Source organism: Apium graveolens, chromosome 10 (assembly GCF_009905375.1).
Source record: "Apium graveolens cultivar Ventura chromosome 10, ASM990537v1, whole genome shotgun sequence".
NCBI lineage: Eukaryota > Viridiplantae > Streptophyta > Magnoliopsida > Apiales > Apiaceae > Apium > Apium graveolens.
The window spans coordinates 139,545,712-139,557,318 of NC_133656.1; the positions used below are offsets into that span (position 1 = coordinate 139,545,712).

Genomic DNA, 11,607 nt, shown 5'->3' on the forward strand with positions numbered 1-11,607 from the left:
TTGCATTTCTTTCATCCCTTTCTCTTATCCATACACACAACGCAGCCTTCCAAGCCCTTGTAATTGTCTCCTTATCCTTCATCAAGCTAATCACTCTTTTAAATTCTGTGGCTGAAAGTGTATCCATTAAGTTAATGCCAAGTAGTGTGAAGGTACCATCCTGGTAATATATATTTTGACTTCTATATAAGATACAACCCAGACTGACTATTTCTTCAGCTGGTTGTTGAAAGTAGTCATCATCTATAATGCACCAGTTTAATGGTAGAAAATCAGTCTGATCATAGCAATTCCAGATAGCCCTTTCTTCAACTTGTAGTTTCTTTGGTTTTCTCCCAACAGTCCTGTAATGAGTTTTGATTGATGGCTTAAATGAAGGTAGGTTTGATATTTTCTTCAGAGGGGTTTTGCTAGAAGTGATTGGTATTTTGAGTAGTGATAAGTGGAATTTATATCCACTTGGAAAGCTTCATATCGGCTTAAGTTGGTGGTTTGGACTCAAGTATTTGGTATTTTTGATGTGTTTTGTGTTGATTCGTTGAAGGGCATTAGTCGGAGGTGAAATTGAGCTTTACATTGATTTTATGCTAATAAGAGGTCAGGAATGGAATTGCGGAAGATTGCACAAAGATTGGAGTGCCAAAGCAAGAAGCTGCAGAATTTTTCCAGAAAGCAGGCGCGCCCGCGCCATGAAGGAGCGCGCCCGCGCCATGTTTTCCAGGGAAGAAGCGGCCCGGGCTAGGAAGCCGCGCGCCCGCGCCATAATTCTACTGCAGAATTCTGTTTCTACTTTGATTTGGTGATTTGAAGAGTCCAGGTGATCCAGGGGCTTATATATAATGAAAATAATATGTTTTTAATAATAAGGAACCCAGGGAGAACATTAAGAAAACCTAGAGCGCATGAGATGTCTAAGGAAAAGAAAATATTAGTTCATTCTTTTGTATTATTCGATTTAGGTGATACTTTTGAATGCTTGTTTTATTCTTGTTCTAAACCCTAGTACTTTATATATTCTTACGTAGTATTTTAAACTTATTTATTACCATATTTTCATTGGAACCCATGGTGATGATGCGTTCGATCATGAACTAATCGTTGTCATGGGGTTCTAGCGGATTTATTTATGGATTTCAATAATTGATTGTTTAAAATCTTTAGTGTGTGGTGATTAATGATTTCCTAGTTTGGTTGTGCTTATTCGTTTTTGATGCGTAGCTAATATCTAAGATTGTTTGTTAATCTCTATTGAAGCGACACTGAATATAGTGGTTTAGAACTTGCCATGCTAGCATAGGTTTATGTATGAATTGACATGCATGATTCGTGGTGTAATTTTAACCATCTTACACACCCTATGTAATCATAATAGATAACTTGTTCTTAAACCGTTATGTTTTCAAATCTTATAGACATATAGGGTCTAAGCATAATTGGTGTCTATTTGGCTTCTATCTTGATTGTGGATGCTCAGTAGTAGGGTATACATATATCGAAAGATAACGTATACTAATTTCGTGTTATCTGATTAGTTATCATCACCATTGCATACTATTGATAAAGACATAAACTTTGAATGAAGTATTTATTGAAGTTAGAATCCCATATTTTATTCTCATATAAGTAATTCACTTTTAATCTCTTATTTAATGCGTGCTAGTATAATCTCTTAAGTAGTTAATTAACTCGAATTTGTTACTTGTCTTAGTTTTGAACGATAATCATACATTGTTGCATAAGTGCATAATCTGAACTTAACCTAAACCAATCTCTGTGGGAACGAACTTGACTTAAATCTTATACTACTTGTGATCGCGTACGCTTGTGTGCATTTTCACGTGTATTTTTCTGCGAACAAGTTTTTGGCACCGCTGTCGGGGATCAATGTTAAATTTAGTTTATGTGCTTTTCATCAGTGGTCGTTAAAGTTCATTGACTTGGATTCTTTATCTTACAAGGTTTATTTGTTAGTGTGTTTCAGGTACTCTAGAGAGCTTGTATGCGAACACATTCTCAGTCTCGTAAGGAAACAATTGGGGATAAGGAAGTTGAAGATTTGGAAAAAGAAGTTTTTGAAGAAGTTGAAAAAGTTGAAGAAGTAATCATTGCAATGGGAGAACCAGTAGCAGCAACAAAAGCATTGATGGATTATTCTTAACCAAAGATCAATGACATTCAATCTAGCATTGTCAGGCCAACTATTGCAGCTAATACCTTTGAGATCAAGCCTGGCATAATTCAGATAGTGCAGAGTTCAGTCCAGTTTGGGGGTGCTCCAACGGAAGATCCCAATATGCACATTAGGGATTTTATCGAAATCTGCGACACTTTCAAGTTCAATAATGTTTCGGAAGATACTGTGAAACTGAGATTTTTCCTATTCTCTCTGAGGGATAGAGCTAAGAGCTGGTTGCACTCTCTACTACCAGGTTCTATTGCGACATGGGAGGATCTTGCTCATATTTTTTTTACTAAATTCTTCCCTATGACAAAGACAGCTACAATCAGGAATGCTCTTACTCAGTTCGCGCAACAATATGGTGAATCTTTATGTGAAGCTTGGGAGCGCTATAAGGAGATACTTTGGAAGTGTCCTCATCATGGAATGCCTGACTGGATGGTGATCAGTTACTTTTATAATGGTCTGGGAGCACAATCAAGACCTATGCTCGATGCAACATCAGGCGGAGCCTTATGGGCTAAGAGCTATGAGGAAGCTTATGAGCTGATTAAGATGATGGCTGTGAATGAATATCAGAATCCAACTCAGAGACTACCACAAGGCAAGGTAGCAGGAATTCTGGAGGTGGATACAGTTACGGCTATCGCTGCTCAGCTAAAGGCGTTAACTATGAAGGTCGATTCTCTGACCAACTATGGTGTTCAACAGATAATGAGTGTTTGTGAGCTTTGTGTAAGATCACATGCGACAGAGCAATGTGCTATGAATCAGCTCAGTTTGTGAGCAACTTTTAAAGATCGCAACAACCTGTTCCTGCTACTTATCATCCTAACAACCGCAATCATCCTAACTTCAGCTGGAGCAATAATCAGGGTGGTGTGCAACAGTCACAACAACCATACCAACAGTTTGGAAACAAGCAATTCAATCCTCCTGGTTTTCAACAATAGTATACACCAAGGCAGCAATTTCAGCCACAGGGAATGCAACAACAATCTCATGGAGGTGCCGGTCAATCTTCTAATGAAAAATCTGAATTAGAGGAGTTGAGGCTTATGTGCAAGAGCCAAGCAGTTTCGATCAAGACTATAGCGAATCAAATAGGACAAATTGCTAACGCCCTATTGAACCGACCTCAAGGAACTCTTCCAAGTGACACAGAGGCTAATCCAGGCAAGAGAGAAGTCAAAGAACAGCTTAAGGCAATCCCCCTGAGGTCAAGAAAGGTCACGAGCCCCCAAAATCATCACAACGAAGATTCTGAAAAAAAATTCCAGAAAGAGAGCACGCCCCCGCTCTATAGCAGTGCGCCCGCACCCTCCCCAATTTCAGAAATTAAATTTTGGCTGATTCAGTTGTACAGAAAGGTGACGAAGCAGAACCGAAGAAGAAATCTGTTGAAAACACTCCTCCTGAACAAAATACAGGGGATAAACAAGTCTACCCTCCTCCTCCATATCCTAAAAGGCTTCAGAGGGAGAAGTTCGACAAGCAGTTTGCAAAGTTTTTGGAAGTTTTTAAGAAGTTGCACATTAACATACCTTTTTCGGAAACTCTAGAACAGATACCAAGCTATGATAAGTTCATGAAGGGTTATCTATCTTGGAAGCTAAAACTCGAGGAGTTGGAAACCGTTGCTCTAACGGAAGAGTGCAGTGTTGTGCTGCAACAGGAACTTCCTCCTAAACTTAAAGATCCAGGAAGCTTCACAATACCGTTTACCATTGGAAATCTATCTTTCGAAAAGATTTTGTGTGACTTGGGAGCTAGCATCAATCTGATGCCATTGTCCGTTTTCAAGAAACTTGGTCTTCCTGATCCAAAACCGGTAAACATGTCCTTGCAACTGACTGATCGTTCCATCACTTATCCATGAGGAGTAGTGGAGGTTGTCTTGGTTAAGGTGGATAAACTCATCTTCCCTGCTGATTTTGTCATTCTGGACTTCGAGGAAGATAAGAAGATTCCCATTCTCTTGGGAAGATCATTCTTAGCTACAGGCTGAACTCTGATCGATGTATAGAAGGGTGAACTTACTATGAGGGTTCAGGGTCAGGACTTGACTTTTGATGTCTTCAATGCAATGAAATTTTCTATTGATGAAGAGGAGTGCTTGAAAGTAGAGTTGGTCGACTTTGTAGTGACTTCGGAGCTTGATCAAATGCTAAGGACTGATGCCTTAGAGAGAGCCTTCATAGTGGAATCTGATAGTGAAGATGAAGAGGGGCAGAGCAGCTGCAGTATTTGAATGCTTCTCCATGGAAAAAGAGTTTGGATTTTCCATTCGAGTCTCTTGGATTAGCAGAGTTGAAGAATTCTCAGGAGCGTCTCAAACCATCTATTGAGGAAGCTCCCACTTGAGCTCAAACCACTGCCTGATCATTTGAGGTATGCTTTTTTAGGCGATACATCTACTTTTCCTGTTATTATTATATCTGACCTTTCAGGTAGTGACGAAGACAAGCTTTTGAGAATTCTGAGAGAGTTTAAATCAATAATTGGATGGACTATGGCAGATATCAAGGGAATCAACCCTTCTTATTGCATGCATAAAATTCTGCTTGAGGAAGGAAGTAAGCCTACAGTTGAACAACATAAAAGACTCAATCCTATCATGAAAGAGGTTGTGAAGAAGAAAAATCTTAAATGGCTGGTAACAGGGATCACCTATCCGATTTCTGACAGTTAATGGGTAAGCCCGATGCAGTGTGTGCCTAAGAAAGGAGGCGTTACAGTTGTTGCTAATGAGAAGAACGAGCTCATTCCTACTCGGACAGTCACATGGTGGAGAGTATGCATGGACTATCGAAAGCTGAATAAAGCCACCAGGAAGGATCACTTCTCACTTCCATTCATTGATTAAATGCTTAACAGGTTGGTTGGTCATGATTATTATTGTCTTCTGGATGGGTACTCGGGCTATAATCAGATTTACATTACCCCAGAAGATCAGGAGAAGACCACGTTTACTTGTCCTTTTGACACTTTCGTTTTCCGTCGAGTTTCTTTCGGACGTTGTGGTGCATCTGTGACTTTTCAGATATGCATGATGGTCATATTCCCAGATATTATTGGTACTAATGTGGAGGTGTTCATGGATGACTTCTCTGTGTTCGGGGAGTGCTTGCATAATCTTGGTTTAGTGCTGAAAAGATGTGTTGAGACCAATCAAGTTCTCAACTGGGAAAAATGTCACTTCATGGTGCAACAGGGTATCATTCTTGAGCACAAGGTCTCTAGCAAGGGTCTGGAAGTGGATAAGGCCAAGGTGGAGGTTATTGAAAATCTTCCTCCACCAATCTCAGTTAAAAGAATCCGCAGTTTTCTTGGTCATGCGAGTTTTTATCAGCGATTCATCAAAGACTTCTCCTAAATCTCTAAACCCTTGTGCAATATGTTGGAGAAGGATGTTCCCTTCAAATTCGATGAAAAATATCTAGCTGCTTTTAAGAGCTTGAAAAAGAGTTTGACTATAGCACCTGTTATTACTGTATTTGATTGGAATGAGCCCTTCGAGATGATATGTGATGTGTGATGCTAGTGATTTTACAGTTAGAGTTGTTCTTGGCCAGAGGACGAAGAACATATTCCATGTGGTTTACTATGCTAGTAAAACCCTTAATGGCGCTCAGCTGAATTACACTACTACTGAGAATGAGCTTTTGGCGATTGTCTATGGTTTCGAGAAATTTTGATCTTATTTGCTTGGGATAAAAGTGACAGGTTTTACTGATCATGCTGTTATTCGATACTTCGTCTTGAAGAAAATTTCAAAACCTCGCTTGATTCGATGGATTCTATTGCTTCAGAAATTCGATCAGGAAATCAAGGACATGATAGGTACATAAAATCAGGTAGCGGATCATCTCTCATGACTGGAAGATCAAGGTAAAGCTTCACACGATAAGACGTTAATCAATGAATCTTTTCCCGATAAGCAACTTTTTGCGGTGCAAGAAGACGAACCATGGTTTGAAGATATTGTGAACTATCTTGTGAGTAATGTCATTCCCTAGAACTCTCTTATGCTCAAAGGAAGAAGTTTCTACATGAGGTGAAGTGGTATCGATGGAATGAGCCGTTCTTGTTCAGACAGGGAGCATATCAAATTATCAGGAGATGCATTCCGTATAGTGAGACGAAGGGTATTTTGCGAGATTATCATGCCACTGTGTATGGTGGTCATTATGGTGGAGAGAAGACAGCTGCCCATTTTCTTCAAGCAGGATTTTTTGGCCTACTTTGTTTAAAGATGCTCATCAGTTCGTGTTAAGATGTGATCGCTGCCAATGAGTTGGAAATATGTCCAAGAGGGATGAGATGCCTCTTAATGTGTTTCTCGAAGTTGAGATTTTCGATGTTTGGGGAATCGACTTTATGGGGCTATTTGTCTCGTCATGCAATAATCAATATATTCTTTTGGCAGTGGATTATGTGTCTAAATGGGTTGAAGTTAAAGCTTTGCCAACCAACGATGCTAAGGTGGTGATAAATTTTCTTCATAAGCAGATATTCACACGTTTCGGTACTTCAAGGGTCATAATCAGTGATTAGGGATCGCATTTCTGCAAGCACAAGTTCACTGCATTGATGGAAAAGTATCATATGAATCATCGTGTGGCCACAGCTTATCACCCTCAAACTAATGGGCAAGCTGAAGTCTTTAATCGAGAGATCAAGCGAATCTTGGAGAAAGTTATGATTCCGTCAGGGAAAGATTGGTCTTTGAAGCTCGAGGAAGCTGTTTGGGCCTACAGAACAACATTCAAGACTCCTCTAGGCATGTCTTCTTTCCAGATGGTATATGATAAGGCGTGTCATTTGCCTGCGGAGTTAAATCATAAAGCGTATTGGGCTTTGAAGAAACTGAATCTTGACATGGCAGCTGCTGGAGAGAAGAAAATGCTTCAACTTAATGAACTCGACGAGTTCCGACTACAGGCTTATGAGAATAATAAATTATACAAGGAGAAGATCAAGAGATGGCATGATAGGAGGTTAGTGCACAAGTCATTTTTTCCTGGTCAACAAGTTCTATTATTCAACACGTGTCTTCGATTTTTTCCAGGAAAGTTTAAGTCAAGGTGGTCAGGACCGTTCATTGTCAAAATCGTGTTTCCACATTGAGCTGTGGAAATTTTTGCTAAGCATCCGGATCAGGCGTTCAAAGTAAATTGTAACACCCCCAGATCCGGGGTCGGGGATCCGGGTTGTCACGGTCTTTCTTTCCACAATATCACTTCACTTAATTAATAAAAATAACCTTATGCTGTGACCCCACACTAACACACACCACAACCCGTTATAGTCTCAGAGATGAAATTGAAATAAGTACAAGTCTTTGAATCCACAATTTAAAATTATTACAACCCAAAATGATTACTTGATAAATTTACAGTTAATTGCCATTATCTGCCACAAGTTATAATTATACATAATTTGATTCTCAAAAGTAGATAGTAGGATCTACAATAGATCTACCTCTGCAGCTATAGCAGCTACAACATCATCGGGAAGACGCGGGGCGCTTCCCACGCGCTTGCGCTGGGTCTGCTGGAGTCTGGCCATCTCTCCTAACTGTTGTTGTGTGATGAAGAAATAAAACAAGAGTGAGCCTTACAGCTCGCAAGATAATATATAGTGATAACAATAATATAAGTATCTAAATGGATACTTAATAGAATCTTTATCGTGCGTAAGATAATTACTTACTAGATATAAGTAAAAACAAGAAATGAAGTTACCAAATACTTCACTACACTTATATCATCTATAAAGCTTACTTGAACTACCACTGTTCAAAGTATAAAGAGTTTTAAGAAAAACATCCCATAGATGAGACCACAAGTTAAGACTTGAATGGATTCAATCTTTGAAATATTATTGAATGAAAAAGTTATGAGATACTTTATTTAGTCCCGATATATATATATCCACATATATATATCCCGAAAACATTTCCTGGAACCTCTGTTATGTAAAGTATGAACAGAGTTTGAAACATCCAATGAATTTTGGAAAGGAAAAGAATTTTGGCATAAACTAGATATCTTGCTGATCAGGCAAAGATACCCATTAGTAACCTTTTCTACTAGTAGATGGACGAATTCCCCACTGGTCATCACCCTGGTCATAATTAGGACCTTATGCTGGACTGCCACTCAGCCACCTATGCATTTGATGGACTCCCACTGAGCCACTTACACTATCATGGACGCCCACTGCGCCCATGTTGCTTATGCCGACTCAATAGATGGACTTACTTCCCGAACGTTGGGTAAGTAATCAATTCATTTACCAAAACTGCGACCTTGTTGCGAATATAAAATACACCACTGAGCCGGATCCCTCAAGTTTTGAACGAGTATTTAAATCCCCTTAAAAGGAAGATCTTAAATATAAAAATGAGTTTTGGGATCCGCTCTATCTTTTAAAAATCATTTTGAAGACTCGAAAACACTTTATAGAGTGTTTGGAGTAAAGCTGATTTAATGAAGTAAATCAGTCCCCAGAATATTTAGAAAATGACTGAATATTATTAATTAAATAATATTCCCATAAAGAATAATCTTTATAAAAATAATTGAAGTAGAAGTTTTAAAACTTATACTTGAAACGAGTATTAAATAACCAAAGATATACTTATATGAAAGTATTATCTTTATTTGAATAATCGAAAATAAGTTTGATTATTGACATCTTATTCTTTAATAAAATAAAGAATATATTTCAGCAAATAATCGGAGTCATAGATCCTCAAATGTATATTCAAATAATGCTCAATAAATAAAATAAGCTGAGTCATAATACCTCGAATGAATAGTATAAATAATATTCATTAAATAAAATAAAGGAGTCATACATCCTCAAATGAATATTCAAATAATATTCAATAAATAATAAAAGGAGTCATACGCCTTCGAATAATATTCGAAATAATATTCAATAATAAAATAAAGTTAAAGTTATCGAATAAACCTTATTCGATCCATAGTTTTAAAAAAAACTATAACCATATATATATATAAATATATATATATATATATATATAATATACTCGGGAACATCGACTCCCGGTTTGGAAATATGTTCACCTTTGGGTCCCTATACTAAGGGTATATGCAAGTTACCGCTATCCTCTAGCATAGGTATTATCAACTGAACCAACAGATATATATTCCAAGAATATGAAACAGGCATGCATACATACTATATCACATGCTACAATATATCGCATCATTTGCTAATTATCCAACATGCATCTATCGCAAGATAATGCAAATACATATATTCATCACAACAACAGTATAACGGATAGAATACTTGCCTGAGCGACTTGGGGGTGAGAAAGGCTCGGGACGAGTCTGATCACCTATAAACAACAAGTAAGTTGGAATTAAACCAAAATCACTTGTAAACCTATACTTTAACTAACTTAGACTCTAACGCTTGTTTGGCGCTCACCGATTCGCTTAAGTCACTCGGGTACCCTCGGCTCCGCCATTTTTAATAATTTAACCTTTACGAGTTTTAAAGCGATTCCTTCGCGAATGACTTACCAACTGCCTAACACACTTACCATAAATGTTTCACACATTAATTAACCCTTTTTGGTCTTTAACCTATGTTTCAAAGTAAGGCGAGGGAAAAAGTTTCGTTCGCGAAACGCCGTTACTTGAAACGGTCGTTTCTCCTAAACCGTGCATCGGAATCGAACGAACTACATATCAAAACGAAGCTCGTAACATGAGCTATCTAAACATGGCAGTGGTCATAATCTAGCAGGGGGTTCTCGGGTCCTAATGCTATGCACAAAAACAGTCCAAAGAAAATCGGACGTTACGACGGCTATGTTTACGCGATTTCCAAATTTTTAAACCATCCACAATCAACCCAAACCATCCTCAAATCCAACACACAACAAACATCCATCCTTATCACATCATAACAATCCCAACCAATTCAATTTTAATCATTCATACATATGCTTAAACCTAACTTTAATCATACTTAAGTTCCTTAAAATCAAAACCACAAAATTACCATTCCATTACACTACCATACCAAATCTCAAACTCTAAATCATAACAACAACTACAATAGCATCCCACTCATCAAAATCACCTTATAATATATATGAACCTAGGGTTTGGAAATGGTATACCTTCCTTGAAGTGGTGGGTGGAGCTAGGAAGCCTTAAGAAGCTTTGAGAAGCCTTAGGAAAGCTTGGATCTTCAAGAAAAACAAGAAAAAGTTCAAGTTAAAAACTTGAAAACACTATTCATTGTCTTCTTCTTTGATTAAATGAAGAAGTTAGAGAAAGAATTAATGGCTTAAACTCATGATATAGCCATAACTAAGCATAAAGATGATTAGGGAATTTTCTTACCAATTTAGGATGCTTGGATCTTGATTTTTGAAAAATCTAGCCTTGAAAATGTGTAAAAGCCGAGAGCAAGGTGAAGAACAAATGCCTTGGTTGTTTTTGATTTTTGATGAAATGATTTTGCTAGCTTGGTTGACTTGATTTGTATTTGATTTAGCAAATTACTACCTTGCCCTTGAATTTGTGTGGTTCTTATTCAACCACACCTCCTTCCTTCCCATGTCATGCTTACCTCATCCTCATGATGTCATCCTTCCTTCCTTGTCTTCTTTCTATTGGTTGGATGACATCATTCCCATTAATCCCTTTGATTAACTTCCTAATCGTTTGCCTAATGACCGCTGATCTGTTATACGGTTCGCTTAACTTTCGTTCTCGTTTATCGTTTGAAGGATCATACCCGGGATCTTATTACTTAGGTTCCCTTAACCTTTCTCAATACATTATATTCCTTTTTTATGATCCTCTATATAATCCTTAAATTTAAATCCTTTTTATCCTGTTACCTTATACTCAATTCTCTCCGTATCTTGTGGATTTCCGGGAAAAACCAAAGTGTTCGGAATTGGATTCTGACGATATTTACATACACTTATATACTTCATAGAGTACTAATAAAATCCCAGAATATCCATAACAGAACCCCTACATAGTGTGGCGTGAAAAGTTTTCTCATTCAGCTAAAACACTATTCACAAGGGTTACAAAAAGTTGAAAATTTTTGGGGTTATTACAGTCTCCCCTCCTTAAAAGGATTCCGTCCCGGAATCAAACAGAAAACAAATGGGGGTACTTTTCTAGCATTGCGCTCTCTAGTTCCCAAGTCGATTCTTCCGCATTATGATTCTGCCATAGTACTCTGACTAGCTTGATCACCTTGTTCCGAAGCACCTGCTCCTTCTTATCTATGATCCTTACTGGCTTCTCCACGTAAGTTAGATCTGGCTGCATATCCACCTGCTCGTACTCCACTATGTGCCTGGCATCCCGATGATACCTCCTTAGCATTGACACATGGAACACATTATGAACTTGTTG

At 38.0% G+C, this 11,607-nt stretch overlaps 1 protein-coding gene and 1 non-coding gene across 2 annotated transcripts; one reads left to right on the forward strand and one right to left on the reverse strand.

The window, feature by feature from the left end:
* Window positions 1-2,500: 2,500 nt before the first annotated feature.
* Window positions 2,501-2,607, reverse strand: LOC141694397 (small nucleolar RNA R71). The gene has a single exon (XR_012563709.1). It is a non-coding gene; the product is annotated as a small nucleolar RNA R71 (small nucleolar RNA).
* Window positions 2,608-4,220: 1,613 nt separating this feature from the next.
* Window positions 4,221-7,309, forward strand: LOC141691064 (uncharacterized). The gene is made up of 3 exons (XM_074495809.1): window positions 4,221-4,422; window positions 6,609-6,707; window positions 6,810-7,309. Exons 1-3 carry the CDS (start codon window positions 4,221-4,223, stop codon window positions 7,307-7,309), a joined length of 801 nt encoding a protein of 266 aa, XP_074351910.1.
* The last annotated feature ends 4,298 nt before the right edge of the window (window positions 7,310-11,607 follow it).